At 49.1% G+C, this 18593-nt stretch overlaps 1 protein-coding gene across 2 annotated transcripts in view; it reads left to right on the top strand.

The window, feature by feature from the left end:
• Positions 1 to 18593, top strand: part of WNT9A (Wnt family member 9A) — an 87570-nt gene that overhangs the window by 49764 nt on the left and 19213 nt on the right. For both annotated transcript variants that reach the window (XM_075271903.1, XM_075271902.1), the window contains one exon: positions 15838 to 16097. In XM_075271903.1, the coding sequence (XP_075128004.1) occupies positions 15838 to 16097 (260 nt within the window). The remainder of the gene's footprint in view (positions 1 to 15837; positions 16098 to 18593) is intronic.

The following is an 18593-nucleotide window of genomic DNA, read 5'->3' as shown; positions in this document are numbered from 1 at the left end:
CGATCACTATTCTGCCGGTACAGTCACTGTGTACATACATTACATTACTTATCCTGTACTCATGCTGTATTATACTCCAGAGCTGCGCTCTCTGGTGATTTGTATATGATACCTTCGTTTTGGTTGGGTGAATTAATGTGACTTGAATAACTGCACGGTGTGAATTGCGCCTATAGTATCCTTTGCTGTAGACAAGTCGCAGCTCTGATGCTTCTCGTAGAACCGCAGGTGATTAATGACTGTGTACACACGGCCATTGTCCTGGCCTGAGGTGCTGACAGCGGCTCGTGCACATTGCTGACATTCCTGGCGGGGACAATAGACGGAATGCGGCTGTTTGTAGAGTGACTACACTGGTGACCTCTAGGGGAGACTCCTGACATGTCTGAGCCTTCAGGCCCCGACTACACCAAGACTTTTTGCATTGCCACTGATTGGCTTTAACCCTTTAGCAGCCTCCATTGATTCCTATGTATCCCTGTGCACTGCAGTGGACACGCAAGGGTTAACCTGTAATTAGGAAGGCGCACTAATTCTCTGTGTAGACTGTGCCTTAATGTGCCATGTGCTGACAGCGGTATTATACAGTGTTGGCCAAAAGTATTGGCCCCCCTGCCATTCTGTCAGACAATCCTCGTGTTCTTCCAGATAATGATTGCAGTCACAAATTCTTTGGTATTTTCTTCATTTAATTTGTCTTCAATGGAAAACCACAAAAAGAATTGTCAAAAAGCCAAATTGGATATAATTCCACAGCAAACATAAAAAGGGGGGTGGACAAAAGTATTGGCACTGTTTGAAAAATCATGTGATGCTTCTGTAATTTGTGTAATTACCAGCACCTGTTACTTACCTGAGGCACCTAACAGGTGGTGGCAATAACTAAATCACACTTGACGCCAGTTGAAATGGATTAGAGTTGACTCCACCTCTGTCCTGTGTCCTTGTGTGACCACATTGAGCATGGAGAAAAGAAAGAACACCAAAGAACTGTCTGAGGACTTGAGAAGCAAAATTGTGAGGAAGCCTGAGCAATCTCAAGGCTACAAGTCCATCTCCAAAGCCCTGAATGTTCCTGTGTCTACCGTGCGCAGTGTCATCCAGAAGTGTAAAGCCCATGGTCCTGTGGCTAACCTCCCTAGATGTGGACGCAAAAGAAACATGGACGAGAGATTTCACCGCAAGATTGTGCGGATGGTGGATAAAGAACCTCGACTAACATCCAAACAAGTCCAAGCTGCCCTGCAGTGCGAGGGTACAACAGTGTCACCCCGTACTATCCAGTGTCAGCGTCTGAATGAGAAGGGACTGTATGGTAGGAGACCCAGGAAGACCCCACTTCTTACCCACAGACAGAAGCCAGGCTGGAGTTTGCCAAAACTTACCTGAGAAAGCCAAAACCGTTCTGGAAGAATGTTCTCTGGTCAGAGGAGACAAAAGTAGGAGAAGGCCTCAACATAGAGATTACAGGAAAAAAGAGAAGAAGACGCCCCCTACAGTCAGACATGGAGGTCCCTGATGGTTTGGGGTTGCTTTGCTGCCTCTGGCACTGGACTGCTTGACCGTGTGCATGGCATTATGAAGTCTGAAGACGACCAACACATTGTGCAGCATCATGTAGGGCCCAGTGTGAGAAAGCCGGGTCTCCCCCCTCAGAGGTCAGGGCTCTTCCAGCAGGACAAGGACCCAAAACACACTTCAGGTCAGCACTAGAAAATGGTGGTGAGAGAAAGCCCTGGAGACTTGTAAAGTGGCAGCAATGAGTCCAGCCCTGAATCCCATAGAACACCTGTGGGGGAGGGGGAGAGATCTCTTGGTGGCAGTTTGGAGAAGGCCCCCTTCACATCTCAGGGGGGACCGCGAGCAGGAGCCAAAGAAGAAGGGTCTAAGATTCCAGCAGAGCCTTGTAAGAAACTCATTGCTGGTTAGCGGAAGCGGTTGTGCGCAGTTATTGTGTCTAAAGGTTGTGCTACCAAGTATTAGGCTGAGGGCGCCAATACTTCTGTCCGCACCAGTTCTGGAGTTTTGTGGAAAATGATCAATGATGTGACTTTTTTTTCATTCTCTTTAATAAAATAATTAGTCCGGTGCGTCTTACAGTCCGTTACGTCTTATAGTGCGGTGCGTCTTATAGTTCGGTGCGTCTTATAGTGCGGTGCGTCTTATAGTGCGGTGCGTCTTATAGTGCGGTGCGTCTTATAGTTCGGTGCGTCTTACAGTCCGTTACGTCTTATAGTTCGGTGCGTCTTATAGTTCGGTGCGTCTTATAGTTCGGTGCGTCTTATAGTTCGGTGCGTCTTACAGTCCGGTGCGTCTTACAGTCCGGTGCATCTTATAGTCCGGTGCGTCTTACAGTCCGCTACGTCTTATAGTTCGGTGCGTCTTACAGTCCGTTACGTCTTATAGTTCGGTGCGTCTTACAGTCCGCTACGTCTTATAGTTCGGTGCGTCTTACAGTCCGTTACGTCTTATAGTTCGGTGCGTCTTACAGTCCGTTACGTCTTATAGTTCGGTGCGTCTTATAGTCCGGTGCGTCTTATAGTTCGGTGCGTCTTATAGTTCGGTGCGTCTTACAGTCCGGCGCGTCTTATAGTTCGGTGCGTCTTATAGTCCGGGGCGTCTTACAGTCCGGCGCGTCTTACAGTCCGTTACGTCTTATAGTTCGATGCGTCTTACAGTCCGTTACGTCTTATAGTTCGGCGCGTCTTACAGTCCGTTACGTCTTATAGTTCGGTGCGTCTTACAGTCCGTTACGTCTTATAGTTCGGTGCGTCTTATAGTTCGGTGCGTCTTATAGTGCGGTGCGTCTTATAGTCCGTTACGTCTTATAGTTCGGTGCGTCTTACAGTCCGGTGCGTCTTATAGTTCGGTGCGTCTTACAGTCCGGTGCGTCTTATAGTTCGGTGCGTCTTACAGTCCGTTACGTCTTATAGTTCGGTGCGTCTTACAGTCCGTTACGTCTTATAGTTCGGTGCGTCTTATAGTGCGGTGCGTCTTATAGTTCGGCACGTCTTACAGTCCGTTACGTCTTATAGTTCGGTGCGTCTTATAGTGCGGTGCGTCTTATAGTGCGGTGCGTCTTACAGTCCGTTACGTCTTATAGTTCGGTGCGTCTTACAGTCCGTTACGTCTTATAGTTCGGTGCGTCTTATAGTTTGGTGCGTCTTATAGTTCGGTGCGTCTTACAGTCCGTTACGTCTTATAGTTCGGTGCGTCTTACAGTCCGTTACGTCTTATAGTTCGGTGCGTCTTACAGTCCGTTACGTCTTATAGTTCGGCACGTCTTACAGTCCGTTACGTCTTATAGTTCGGTGCGTCTTACAGTCCGTTACGTCTTATAGTTCGGTGCGTCTTATAGTGCGGTGCGTCTTATAGTGCGGTGCGTCTTACAGTCCGTTACGTCTTATAGTTCGGTGCGTCTTACAGTCCGGTGCGTCTTATAGTGCGGTGCGTCTTACAGTCCGTTACGTCTTATAGTCCGGTGCGTCTTATAGTCCGGTGCGTCTTATAGTCCGGCGCGTCTTACAGTCCGTTACGTCTTACAGTCCGGCGCGTCTTATAGTTCGGTGCGTCTTATAGTCCGGCGCGTCTTATAGTTCGGTGCGTCTTACAGTCCGGCGCGTCTTATAGTTCGGTGCGTCTTATAGTTCGGCGCGTCTTATAGTTCGGCGCGTCTTATAGTTCGGCGCGTCTTATAGTTCGGTGCGTCTTATAGTCCGGTGCGTCTTATAGTCCGGTGCGTCTTATAGTCCGGGGCGTCTTACAGTCCGTTACGTCTTATAGTTCGGTGCGTCTTACAGTCCGTTACGTCTTATAGTTCGGTGCGTCTTATAGTCCGGTGCGTCTTATAGTCCGGTGCGTCTTATAGTCCGGCGCGTCTTACAGTCCGTTACGTCTTATGGTTCGGTGCGTCTTACAGTCCGGTGCGTCTTACAGTCCGGGGCGTCTTACAGTCCGTTACGTCTTATAGTCCGGGGCGTCTTATAGTGCGGGGCGTCTTATAGTCCGGGGCGTCTTACAGTCTGTTACGTCTTATAGTTCGGTGCGTCTTACAGTCCGTTACGTCTTATAGTTCGGTGCGTCTTATAGTCCGGTGCGTCTTATAGTCCGGTGCGTCTTATAGTCCGGCGCGTCTTACAGTCCGTTACATCTTATGGTTCGGTACGTCTTATAGTCCGGTGCGTCTTATAGTCCGGTGCGTCTTACAGTCCGGTGCGTCTTACAGTCCGGGGCGTCTTATAGTCCGGTGCGTCTTACAGTCCGGTGCGTCTTACAGTCCGGGGCGTCTTACAGTCCGTTACGTCTTATAGTTCGGTGCGTCTTACAGTCCGTTACGTCTTATGGTTCAGTGCGTCTTATAGTCCAGGGCGTCTTATAGTTCGGTGCGTCTTACAGTCCGGGGCGTCTTATAGTCCGGTGCGTCTTATAGTGCGGGGCGTCTTACAGTCCGTTACGTCTTATAGTCCGGGGCGTCTTATAGTCCAAAAAATACAGTACATGCACCGTAGTCGCCCCTCAGGTCCATCCTGGGGTAACCTCGTCTCTATTTTAATGACCTTCATCATTCCAAAGAGGTTCTGCAGCATCTGAATGTATTATTCAGTGTTCCTCATGCTGCTGCAGAACCTCTTTGAGAGGTCCATCAGGTCAGTGATTGTCCCGGACTCTTTCCTTAGAAGCAGGTGTAATATTCTATGGTTTATAGTATGGGGGAGGGGAGGTATATGCTGAGACCTTGTATACACCTTATATATACACCTTCATGGCACTCATGTGTCTATTTGTGTTGCTGTCTCTTTAAATCTGAAGGGGCGTGGTCTACATGGTGCACAATGATACATTGTTACTGATCTGGTCCTGGGTCACATGGGGTGAGGTTCTGTCCTGTATACAGTTTATGGTTACTATGGTTACTTCATAAGCCGGGTGTTCTGTGTTTCTGGTTCCATTGTTGTGGCCTCCATGCTGACTGTTTCCCGTGCTGCGGCCTCCATGCTGACTGTTTCCTGTGCTGCGGCCTCCATGCTGACTGTTTCCCGTGCTGCGGCCTCCATGCTGACTGTTTCCCGTGCTGCGGCCTCCATGCTGACTGTTTCCCGTGCTGCGGCCTCCATGCTGACTGTTTCCCGTGCTGCGGCCTCCATGCTGACTGTTTCCCGTGCTGCGGCCTCCATGCTGACTGTTTCCCGTGCTGCGGCCTCCATGCTGACTGTTTCCCGTGCTGCGGCCTCCATGCTGACTGTTTCCCGTGCTGCGGCCTCCATGCTGACTGTTTCCCGTGCTGCGGCCTCCATGCTGACTGTTTCCCGTGCTGCGGCCTCCATGCTGACTGTTTCCCGTGCTGCGGCCTCCATGCTGACTGTTTCCCGTGCTGCGGCCTCCATGCTGACTGTTTCCCGTGCTGCGGCCTCCATGCTGACTGTTTCCCGTGCTGCGGCCTCCATGCTGACTGTTTCCCGTGCTGCGGCCTCCATGCTGACTGTTTCCCGTGCTGCGGCCTCCATGCTGACTGTTTCCCGTGCTGCGGCCTCCATGCTGACTGTTTCCCGTGCTGCGGCCTCCATGCTGACTGTTTCCCGTGCTGCGGCCTCCATGCTGACTGTTTCCCGTGCTGCGGCCTCCATGCTGACTGTTTCCCGTGCTGCGGCCTCCATGCTGACTGTTTCCCGTGCTGCGGCCTCCATGCTGACTGTTTCCCGTGCTGCGGCCTCCATGCTGACTGTTTCCCGTGCTGCGGCCTCCATGCTGACTGTTTCCCGTGCTGCGGCCTCCATGCTGACTGTTTCCCGTGCTGCGGCCTCCATGCTGACTGTTTCCCGTGCTGCGGCCTCCATGCTGACTGTTTCCCGTGCTGCGGCCTCCATGCTGACTGTTTCCCGTGCTGCGGCCTCCATGCTGACTGTTTCCCGTGCTGCGGCCTCCATGCTGACTGTTTCCCGTGCTGCGGCCTCCATGCTGACTGTTTCCCGTGCTGCGGCCTCCATGCTGACTGTTTCCCGTGCTGCGGCCTCCATGCTGACTGTTTCCCGTGCTGCGGCCTCCATGCTGACTGTTTCCCGTGCTGCGGCCTCCATGCTGACTGTTTCCCGTGCTGCGGCCTCCATGCTGACTGTTTCCCGTGCTGCGGCCTCCATGCTGACTGTTTCCCGTGCTGCAGCCTCCATGCTGACTGTTTCCCGTGCTGCAGCCTCTATACTGACTGTTTCCCGTGCTGCGGCCTCCATGCTGACTGTTTCCCGTGCTGCGGCCTCCATGCTGACTGTTTCCCGTGCTGCAGCCTCTATACTGACTGTTTCCCGTGCTGTGGCCTCCATGCTGACTGTTTCCTGTGCTGCAGCCTCCATGCTGACTGTTTCTTGACATGTTGTTATCTCCTCTATGGTACCTGCCATCCACTCACTATCTTGCTTCTTTCTTCATGCTGACTGTCTCCATATTCTTTACTGCTGTATATCTGTGGTCTGGAAGGTCACAGGTGTCATCTGTATGATGCTTTTACATCATCAGGTGGAAATATTTATATCTGTCCAAATAATTCTGTGCCATGATCTGCGGATAGTTCTGTTCTCTATAGATAATTCTGTGCCATGATCTGCGGATAGTTCTGTTCTCTATAGATAATTCTGTGCCATGATCTGCGGATAGTTCTGTTCTCTATAGATAGTTCTGTTCTCTATAGATAATTCTGTGCCGCTCTGTAGATAGTTCTGTGCCCTGTAGATAGTTCTGTGCCCTGTGGATAGTTCTGTGCCCTGTGGATAGTTCTGTGCCCTGCGGATAGTTCTGTGCCCTGCGGATAGTTCTGTGCCCTGCGGATAGTTCTGTGCCCTGCGGATAGTTCTGTGCCCTGCGGATAGTTCTGTGCCCTGCGGATAGTTCTGTGCCGTGTAGATAGTTCTGTGCCCTGCGGATAGTTCTGTGCCGTGTAGATAGTTCTGTCCTCTGCGGATAGTTCTGTGCCCTGCGGATAGTTCTGTGCCCTGCGGATAGTTCTGTGCCCTGCGGATAGTTCTGTGCCGTGTAGATAGTTCTGTGCCCTGCGGATAGTTCTGTGCCGTGTAGATAGTTCTGTCCTCTGCGGATAGTTCTGTGCCCTGCGGATAGTTCTGTGCCCTGCGGATAGTTCTGTGCCGTGTAGATAGTTCTGTCCTCTGCGGATAGTTCTGTGCCCTGCGGATAGTTCTGTGCCCTGCGGATAGTTCTGTGCCGTGTAGATAGTTCTGTCCTCTGCGGATAGTTCTGTGCTCGGTAGATCTCACTTTCAGCTGCTTCACCAGGATGATTCTCAGAATGTGCGCAGTTATCCGGCGTCTCGGGGGGCGATTTGTATTTCTCGTCCCCTTCCAAGTGTCCCCCCGGGGAGTGCGGAGAGAGCGGTCCAGGGAAGTGCGAGGACATGAGTGACCTCACACAGGGGGAGTGGGGTTATTTGTTACAATGTATCAATGCAGGGGACAGCTCAGCTAGGATACAATTGCTGCAAGAACTGAATGTTTCTATTCACTGTCAGAGAGCAGAGATCCTGAGGCTGGAGGAGGAGGAGGAGGAAGATGAGGAGGAGAAGCAGCAGGAGGAGGAGGAGGAGGAGGAGAAGCAGCAGGAGGAGGAGGAGGAAGATGAGGAGGAGAAGCAGCAGGAGGAGGAGGAGGAGGATGAGGAGGATGAGCAGGAGGAGGATGAGGAGGCTGCTGCTGAGTATAAGGATGATGATGATGATGATGATGATGATACTAACCTTGGGTACATACCTGGAGCATTGTTGGGGGGTATGTGCTCAGACTGTGCACTCCCAGCTGTGCTGCACAATGCCCTCTAGCTTCTGCTACCCCCTAGCCTCTGCCGCGCGGTGCCCCCCTAGCCTCTGCCACGCGGTGCCCCCCCTAGCCTCTGCCGCGCGGTGCCCCCCCTAGCTTTGCTGCGCGGTGCCCCCCCTAGCTTTGCTGCGCGGTGCCCCCCCTAGCTTTGCTGCGCGGTGCCCCCCCCTAGCCTCTGCTGCGCGGTGCCCCCCCTAGCCTCTGCTGCGCGGTGCCCCCTAGCCTCTGCTGCGCGGTGCCCCCTAGCCTCTGCTGCGCGGTGCCCCCTAGCCTCTGCTGCGCGGTGCCCCCTAGCCTCTGCTGCGCGGTGCCCCCTAGCCTCTGCTGCGCGGTGCCCCCTAGCCTCTGCTACGCGGTGCCCCCTAGCTTTGCTGCGCAGTACTCCTGGCTCTGCTGCACGGTGCCTCCTAGCCTCTGCTGCGCGGTGCCTCCTAGCCTCTGCTGCGCGGTGCCCCCCCTAGCCTCTGCTGCGCAGTGCCCTCTAGCCTCTGCTGCGCGGTGCCCCCTAGCCTCTGCTGCGCGGTGCCCCCTAGCCTCTGCTACGCGGTGCCCCCTAGCCTCTGCTGCGCGGTGCCCCCTAGCTTTGCTGCGCAGTACTCCTGGCTCTGCTGCGCGGTGCCCCCTAGCCTCTGCTGCACGGTGCCCCCTAGCCTCTGCTGCGCGGTGCCCTCCAGCCTCTGCTGCGCGGTGCCCCCTAGCCTCTGCTGCGCGGTGCCCCCTAGCTTTGCTGCGCAGTACTCCTGGCTCTGCTGCGCGGTGCCCCCTAGCCTCTGCTGCGCGGTGCCCTCTAGCCTCTGCTGCGCGGTGCCCCCTAGCCTCTGCTGCGCGGTGCCCCCTAGCCTCTGCTGCGCGGTGCCCCCTAGCCTCTGCTGCGCGGTGCCCCCCTAGCCTCTGCTGCGCGGTGCCCCCTAGCCTCTGCTGCGCGGTGCCCCCTAGCCTCTGCTACGCGGTGCCCCCTAGCTTTGCTGCGCAGTACTCCTGGCTCTGCTGCGCGGTGCCCCCTAGCCTCTGCTGCGCGGTGCCCTCTAGCCTCTGCTGCGCGGTGCCCCCTAGCCTCTGCTGCGCGGTGCCCCCTAGCCTCTGCTGCGCGGTGCCCCCCTAGCCTCTGCTGCGCGGTGCCCCCCTAGCCTCTGCTGCGCGGTGCCCCCTAGCCTCTGCTGCGCGGTGCCCCCTAGCCTCTGCTACGCGGTGCCCCCTAGCTTTGCTGCGCAGTACTCCTGGCTCTGCTGCGCGGTGCCCCCTAGCCTCTGCTGCGCGGTGCCCTCTAGCCTCTGCTGCGCGGTGCCCCCTAGCCTCTGCTGCGCGGTGCCCCCTAGCCTCTGCTGCGCGGTGCCCCCTAGCCTCTGCTGCGCGGTGCCCCCCTAGCCTCTGCTGCGCGGTGCCCCCTAGCCTCTGCTGCGCGGTGCCCCCTAGCCTCTGCTGCGCGGTGCCCCCTAGCCTCTGCTGCGCGGTGCCCCCTAGCCTCTGCTGCGCGGTGCCCCCTAGCCTCTGCTGCGCGGTGCCCTCTAGCCTCTGCTGCGCGGTGCCCCCCTAGCCTCTGCCGCGCGGTGCCCCCCTAGCCTCTGCCGCGCGGTGCCCCCTAGCCTCTGCCGCGCGGTGCCCCCTAGCCTCTGCCGCGCGGTGCCCCCTAGCCTCTGCCGCGCGGTGCCCCCTAGCCTCTGCCGCGCGGTGCCCCCTAGCTTTGCTGCGCAGTACTCCTGGCTCTGCTGCGCGGTGCCCCCCTAGCCTCTGCTGCGCGGTGCCCCCTAGCCTCTGCTGCGCGGTGCCCTCTAGCCTCTGCTACGCGGTGCCCCCTAGCTTTGCTGCGCAGTACTCCTGGCTCTGCTGCGCGGTGCCCCCTGCTCTGCTGCCTCTGTATTTGGAGACCTTTCTGAGATGTCTTGAGTCGTCCTGACTTGTTCCTTCTGGATTTTGGTCCCTGAGTGCTGGCAGATCCCCTGGAGATGTGACTATGTAAAGGGCGCCCCCTGGAGGAGGTTGGGGCAGTAAGTGAGCACTTCTTACCCCTACAGAGCTGGGGGTGACCAATATCAGCTGTGGCCCTTGTTCTTCAGGGGCCCCTTGTAGCTCATTGGTCTCATATATAACTTTCTCCTGCTGATCCAGCTGAGGGTTTGTTACAATGTATCAGTCTAGTCCTGTTCATCTCACAGAGCATTGTCTGGGCTGGCAACAATTGACACGAACGCTCAGCTTTGAGAAATTTTTGGTTGGGAGCGGCTGACCGGAGGCACAGATGAGGGCGCTATATCTCAGGGGTGTGATGTGTGTAGTGGCGCCCTCTAGAGGTGCTGGCCGCTGGTTCCCGCCCGTCCTGAGCCCGCACGTGTCCGGTCTGGGTGTGGCCGCTCTCACATCTGTCTTGGGGTTTCTCCGAGAATTATTTCATCATCGGCCTTTACTGAGCGCTGAGGCCGCGACCGCCCAAAAACACTTAACCCCTTCACTGAGGAGGGGGCTCAAGAAGCAGCAGTGATTGTGGGGGGCAACTGCTGCACAGATACTGCGCTACCCAGTGTGAACACGTCCTACAGACAAGCAGTAACTCCCCTGCACCTCCCCACCCCCAACACTGCACCCCATCCCCAAACCAACCCACCCCAATACTGTGAACCTCCCCACCCCCAACACTGCACCCCATCCCCAAACCAATCCTATACTGTGCACCCCCCATATTGATTAAAGGGGTGTCCTGGGCTTAGTTACTGCTGAACGATCCTCAGGACAGGCCCTCACATGGGGGGTCCCGGATATCAGGCTGCTGATTTGTGTCTGGAGGTTGCAGCGTTTCGGCACAGTGCCCCACATTGTACAGTGTTTGTGCTTGGTATTGCAGCTCAGACCATACACTGGAATGGGACTGAGCATGTGTCCGATGAACGTCACATGGCCTGTGAAGTGGAAACAGCACTAAGGGGCTTCACACTGCTGATCAGCGCCGGTCCGACCCAGCGGAACAGTCTAGTGCTGTAGTTGTCACAGCCCCGCCCCTGTGTAATGTCAATTAATAACACAAACGGCTTCATTCTCTTACTGCAGCAGGAACCTCCCCCTCTAGTGCTCCAAGCTAGAGACCCGCCCCCGAGGTGCTGTCTGGGCCAGAATGGAAGGGTTTAGGGCACATCCCCCCCTCCCATATTCATTGCGGGGCGTCCCCACTACACATGGTCTCGGCGGCGGCCATATTGCGAGCTACCTGCCTACGATATTAATAATGGCTCTATTCGGGCTCCTCGGGGCCGCACCTTCTGTCACTGTCTCGTCTCTGACACCATCTCAGGACTGATAAGACATTTCTGAGACATTCCCTGGACATATATGAAAGCCCCCTCCCCCGCCGCCCCGGCCGCCGCTCTTTGTTCCTCCATCTTCTCTGCCCGCATTGAGGATGGATTTTTGGAGAATTTTCTGGAGTTCACCTAATACCCTGCTAACAGCTGATAAGATGGAGCAGCCTGATGAAGGAGGCGGCCATGTCTAGGAGCAGAGATGGCGGGCGGGCGGCCAGGAGACGATGTGCCCCATGTTACACCGTATCACTGGCCGCAGAGGATGAATTCTCTCCGTGGCCGCGTCTCTCATTGTGCCCATTATATGACTGTGATGGAATCCTCGGCTGTGCGATGTGTCAGCTCTGATAGTGTCACCGGCTCCGCAACGCGGCCAAGATGGTTGACAGGATGCCAGATCCCAGGAATGAGCTATTGTTAGCGAGCCAGACCGCCATGGCTTCATTAGAGGGAGAAGGAATATTACACCGCCAAATAATAGGGGGTCAACGAGCGACCTGAGAGCGACCAGCCGAAACATCTCCAAACCTGAGGAGTCACAGATGGAAATGTCCCAAAATGTGAAAATTAGTCTGTGCGGCTACATGTCATGTGTGAGACGTACTGCAAACCTCATACGTCATAAACCTGCCAATAGGGGGCAGTATTATAGTAGTTATATTCTTGTACATAGGAGGTAGTATTATAGTAGTTATATTCTTGTACATAGGAGTAGTATTATAGTAGTTATATTCTTGTACATAGGAGTAGTATTATAGTAGTTATATTCTTGTACATAGGATTAGTATTATAGTAGTTATATTCTTGTACATAGGAGGTAGTATTATAGTAGTTATATTCTTGTACATAGGAGTAGTATTATAGTAGTTATATTCTTGTACATAGGAGTAGTATTATAGTAGTTATATTCTTGTACATAGGAGGTAGTATTATAGTAGTTATATTCTTGTACATAGGAGGTAGTATTATAGTAGTTATATTCTTGTACATAGGAGCAGTATTATAGTAGTTATATTCTTGTACATAGGAGTAGTATTATAGTAGTTATATTCTTGTACATAGGAGGTAGTATTATAGTAGTTATATTCTTGTACATAGGAGCAGTATTATAGTAGTTATATTCTTGTACATAGGAGTAGTATTATAGTAGTTATATTCTTGTACATAGGAGTAGTATTATAGTAGTTATATTCTTGTACATAGGAGTAGTATTATAGTAGTTATATTCTTGTACATAGGAATAGTATTATAGTAGTTATATTCTTGTACATAGGAGTAGTATTATAGTAGTTATATTCTTGTACATAGGAGTAGTATTATAGTAGTTATATTCTTGTATATAGGAGTAGTATTATAGTAGTTATATTCTTGTACATAGGAATAGTATTATAGTAGTTATATTCTTGTACATAGGAGTAGTATTATAGTAGTTATATTCTTGTACATAGGAGCAGTATTATAGTAGTTATATTCTTGTACATAGGAGTAGTATTATAGTAGTTATATTCTTGTACATAGGAGGTAGTATTATAGTAGTTATATTCTTGTACATAGGAGTAGTATTATAGTAGTTATATTCTTGTACATAGGAGCAGTATTATAGTAGTTATATTCTTGTACATAGGAGTAGTATTATAGTAGTTATATTCTTATACATAGGAGTAGTATTATAGTAGTTATATTCTTGTACATAGGAGGTAGTATTATAGTAGTTATATTCTTGTACATAGGAGTAGTATTATAGTAGTTATATTCTTGTACATAGGAGTAGTATTATAGTAGTTATATTCTTGTACATAGGAGTAGTATTATAGTAGTTATATTCTTGTACATAGGAGTAGTATTATAGTAGTTATATTCTTGTACATAGGAGTAGTATTATAGTAGTTATATTCTTGTACATAGGAGGAGTATTATAGTAGTTATATTCTTGTACATAGGAGTAGTATTATAGTAGTTATATTCTTGTACATAGGAGTAGTATTATAGTAGTTATATTCTTATACATAGGAGTAGTATTATAGTAGTTATATTCTTGTACATAGGAGGTAGTATTATAGTAGTTATATTCTTGTACATAGGAGTAGTATTATAGTAGTTATATTCTTGTACATAGGAGTAGTATTATAGTAGTTATATTCTTGTACATAGGAGTAGTATTATAGTAGTTATATTCTTGTACATAGGAGCAGTATTATAGTAGTTATATTCTTGTACACAGGAGTAGTATTATAGTAGTTATATTCTTGTACATAGGAGGTAGTATTATAGTAGTTATATTCTTGTACATAGGAGTAGTATTATAGTAGTTATATTCTTGTACATAGGAGTAGTATTATAGTAGTTATATTCTTGTACATAGGAGTAGTATTATAGTAGTTATATTCTTGTACATAGGAGTAGTATTATAGTAGTTATATTCTTGTACATAGGAGTAGTATTATAGTAGTTATATTCTTGTACATAGGAGTAGTATTATAGTAGTTATATTCTTGTACATAGGAGTAGTATTATAGTAGTTATATTCTTGTACATAGGAGCAGTATTATAGTAGTTATATTCTTGTACATAGGAGTAGTATTATAGTAGTTATATTCTTGTACATAGGAGTAGTATTATAGTAGTTATATTCTTGTACATAGGTGTAGTATTATAATAGTTATATTCTTGTACATAGGAGGTAGTATTATAGTAGTTATATTCTTGTACATAGGAGTAGTATTATAGTAGTTATATTCTTGTACATAGGAGCAGTATTATAGTAGTTATATTCTTATACATAGGAGGTAGTATTATAGTAGTTATATTCTTGTATATAGGAGTAATATTATAGTAGTTATATTCTTATACATAGGAGGTAGTATTATAGTAGTTATATTCTTGTACATAGGAGTAGTATTATAGTAGTTATATTCTTGTACATAGGAGGCAGTATTATAGTAGTTATATTCTTGTACATAGGAGGTAGTATTATAGTAGTTATATTCTTGTACATAGGAGCAGTATTATAGTAGTTATATTCTTGTACATAGGAGCACTATTATAGTAGTTATATTCTTGTATATAGGAGCAGTATTATAGTAGTTATATTCTTGTACATAGGAGCACTATTATAGTAGTTATATTCTTGTACATAGGAGCAGTATTATAGTAGTTATATTCTTGTACATAGGAGGTAGTATTATAGTAGCTATATTCTTGTACATAGGAGGTAGTATTATAGTAGTTATATTCTTGTACATAGGAGGTAGTATTATAGTAGCTATATTCTTGTACATAGGAGGTAGTATTATAGTAGTTATATTCTTGTACATAGGAGGCAGTATTATAGTAGTTATATTCTTGTACATAGGAGGCAGTATTATAGTAGTTATATTCTTGTACATAGGAGTAGTATTATAGTAGTTATATTCTTGTACATAGGAGTAGTATTATAGTAGTTATATACTTGTACATAGGAGGCAGTATTATAGTAGCTATATTCTTGTACATAGGAGGTAGTATTATAGTAGTTATATTCTTGTACATAGGAGTAGTATTATAGTAGTTATATTCTTGTACATAGGAGGTAGTATTATAGTAGTTATATTCTTGTACATAGGAGTAGTATTATAGTAGTTATATTCTTGTACATAGGAGTAGTATTATAGTAGTTATATTCTTGTACATAGGAGGTAGTATTATAGTAGTTATATTCTTGTACATAGGAGTAGTATTATAGTAGTTATATTCTTGTACATAGGAGTAGTATTATAGTAGTTATATTCTTGTACATAGGAGCAGTATTATAGTAGTTATATTCTTGTACATAGGAGCACTATTATAGTAGTTATATTCTTGTATATAGGAGCAGTATTATAGTAGTTATATTCTTGTACATAGGAGCACTATTATAGTAGTTATATTCTTGTACATAGGAGCAGTATTATAGTAGTTATATTCTTGTACATAGGAGGTAGTATTATAGTAGCTATATTCTTGTACATAGGAGGTAGTATTATAGTAGTTATATTCTTGTACATAGGAGGTAGTATTATAGTAGCTATATTCTTGTACATAGGAGGTAGTATTATAGTAGTTATATTCTTGTACATAGGAGGCAGTATTATAGTAGTTATATTCTTGTACATAGGAGGCAGTATTATAGTAGTTATATTCTTGTACATAGGAGTAGTATTATAGTAGTTATATTCTTGTACATAGGAGTAGTATTATAGTAGTTATATACTTGTACATAGGAGGCAGTATTATAGTAGCTATATTCTTGTACATAGGAGGTAGTATTATAGTAGTTATATTCTTGTACATAGGAGTAGTATTATAGTAGTTATATTCTTGTACATAGGAGTAGTATTATAGTAGTTATATTCTTGTACATAGGAGTAGTATTATAGTAGTTATATTCTTGTACATAGGAGGTAGTATTATAGTAGTTATATTCTTGTACATAGGAGTAGTATTATAGTAGTTATATTCTTGTACATAGGAGTAGTATTATAGTAGTTATATTCTTGTACATAGGAGTAGTATTATAGTAGTTATATTATTGTACATAGGGGCAGTATTATAGTAGTTATATTCTTCAGTATAGTTTTGTAGATAGGGGGGTATCATACTAATATTCTTTTTGCCGGTGTCAGTCACTCTTTGTGCATTCCTCTGTGCTGCTGTGGGGTGTTTGGCTTAGTTACTCTGGGTTACATTTTGGTAATTCCTCTTCTTTCCTCTTCCAGGCTGACAGGGAACGAGCCATTGACAATTCTTCCTCTGACTTCGGAGACAGAGGGAGCTGCAGAGAAAGCTCATTATAAAATCTGTGACCGACTGAAGTTGGAGAAGAAGCAGCGCAGAATGTGCCGGCGAGACCCCGGGGTGGCGGAGACCCTCATGGAGGCCATTAGTATGAGCGCCCAGGAATGCGAGTACCAATTCCACTTTGAACGCTGGAACTGCACCCTGGAAGGACGATATCGCGCCAGTTTACTGAAACAAGGTGTGTCCTCCTGCCATGGCCGCCATGTTTCGCAGCTTATACTTTATTACATTTTTTTCCCGTCTGCCCGGCTTGTGAGTCCACGTGATAATACACCAGGGCGGCTTGTAGGTGAATTGTCTGTCACCGGTATAGGGGGCGCCACATATGGGCTGATATCTGAGGGTTATGTTCTCCCGGGATGTTACTCTGAGTTGTGTAGTAGGTTTATACTCTTGTATAGTGTTCTATAATGTGATATCAGATGAGCATAGTATGGCGGTATTCACTAGATCGAGGATCGGGAACTTTCTTATGTCACCTCCACTAAAGTTACAGAAACATGTAGTGCAGTATATAAGGTGTTTCTATGGTGCGGTATACAGTGGTGAACACTTCATGTTGTTAGCGCTTGGGCTCTTGCACATTGTTGGCGCTGCTGCTCTGCTGATGGGGGCGCTGTGTGACATTGTAGGGAACTGTGTTATCGGGCTCCTATATGGCACTGTATACCACATGGCACTCGTGCAGAAATACAGGACTGCACGGTGAACTTTACACTATGTGACTGTGATGGAAACTCTAACCTGAACCTCTAGACCTCTGTGCGCTCATTCTCTAGACACCAGGGACTGTGCGCTCATCCTCTAGACACCAGGGACTGGTCATTCATCCTCTAAACACCAGGGACTGTGCGCTCATCCTCTAGACACCAGGGACTGTGAGCTCATCCTCTAGACACCAGGGACTGTGCGCTCATCCTCTAGACACCAGGGACTGTGCGTTCATCCTCTAGACACCAGGGACTGTGCGTTCATCCTCTAGACCCCAGGGACTGTGCGCTCATCCTCTAGACACCAGGGACTGTGCGCTCATCCTCTAGACACCAGGGACTGTGCGCTCATCCTCTAGACACCAGGGACTGTGCGCTCATCCTCTAGACACCAGGGACTGTGCGCTCATCCTCTAGACACCAGGGACTGTGCGCTCATCCTCTAGACACCAGGGACTGTGCGCTCATCCTCTAGACACCAGGGACTGTGCGCTCATCCTCTAGACACCAGGGACTGTGCGCTCATCCTCTAGACACCAGGGACTGTGCGCTCATCCTCTAGACACCAGGGACTGTGCGCTCATCCTCTAGACACCAGGGACTGTGCGCTCATCCTCTAGACACCAGGGACTGTGCGCTCATCCTCTAGACACCAGGGACTGTGCGCTCATCCTCTAGACACCAGGGACTGTGCGCTCATCCTCTAGACACCAGAGACTGTGCGCTCATCCTCTAGACACCAGGGACTGTGCGCTCATCCTCTAGACACCAGAGACTGTGCGCTCATCCTCTAGACACCAGGGACTGTGCGCTCATCCTCTAGACACCAGAGACTGTGCGCTGATCTTCTAGACACCAGGGACTGTGCGCTCATCCTCTAGACACCAGGGACTGTGCGCTCATCCTCTAGACACCAGGGACTGTGCGCTCATCCTCTAGACACCAGGGACTGTGCGCTCATCTTCTAGACACCAGGGACTGTGCGCTCATCCTCTAGACACCAGGGACTGTGCGCTCATCCTCTAGACACCAGGGACTGTGCGCTCATCTTCTAGACACCAGGGACTGTGCGCTCATCCTCTAGACACCAGGGACTGTGCGCTCATCCTCTAGACACCAGGGACTGTGCGCTCATCCTCTAGACACCAGGGACTGTGCGCTCATCCTCTAGACACCAGGGACTGTGCGCTCATCCTCTAGACACCAGGGACTGTGCGCTCATCCTCTAGACACCAGGGACTGTGCGCTCATCCTCTAGACACCAGGGACTGGTCATTCATCCTCTAGACCCCAGGGACTGTGCGCTCATCCTCTAGACCCCAGGGACTGTGCGCTCATCCTCTAGACACCAGGGACTGTGCGCTCATCCTCTAGACCCCAGGGACTAGACAATAAACTTTACATGATATAAATCCGTCTCTATGTCCCCACTACGAGTCGGACTCACTTTTGCGCTTGGCCTCAGTTTCGGGACAATCTGCTGCTGGTCCGATGTAACATCCCATAGACATCATTGTGCTCTTTGGGGCCTGGCCGCAGATTGTGGAGTGACAGCAGTGACTTATTATTTCTGGGATCATCTCCAGTTTGCAGGAACATCTGTGAGCAGCTTCGCACCGCGGGGGGCCACAAACATTGTACCCTTGTTATCAGTCTCTTCTCCTCCCCCGCCAGCTGCAGCCTCAGGATTCTTACACTGTGCAGGAAATCTATATGTGACATATAAACCTATAGGCGACTTCATGGCGTCTACTCCTGTCACCTCCAGAGCTGCTGTCCTGCTGTGACTGATACATGCACTGGTATATAGAGGGCGCTATACCTAAACCTGACAACCAATGGCTGGAGCCCTCTATCTATAGGTAATCGGGGCTAGTACAGGAGGTCGGGACGCTCCAGCAGGGTTACCGGAGACCTCCACTTGCAGGGTGTGAATGGAGGCCTCGCCCTCGCCGGTCTCTTGT

This window comes from Leptodactylus fuscus, chromosome 4 (genome assembly GCF_031893055.1).
Source record: "Leptodactylus fuscus isolate aLepFus1 chromosome 4, aLepFus1.hap2, whole genome shotgun sequence".
NCBI lineage: Eukaryota > Metazoa > Chordata > Amphibia > Anura > Leptodactylidae > Leptodactylus > Leptodactylus fuscus.
The sequence above is the reverse complement of the archived record's forward strand: the minus strand, read 5'-3'. Positions and strand labels throughout refer to the sequence as shown.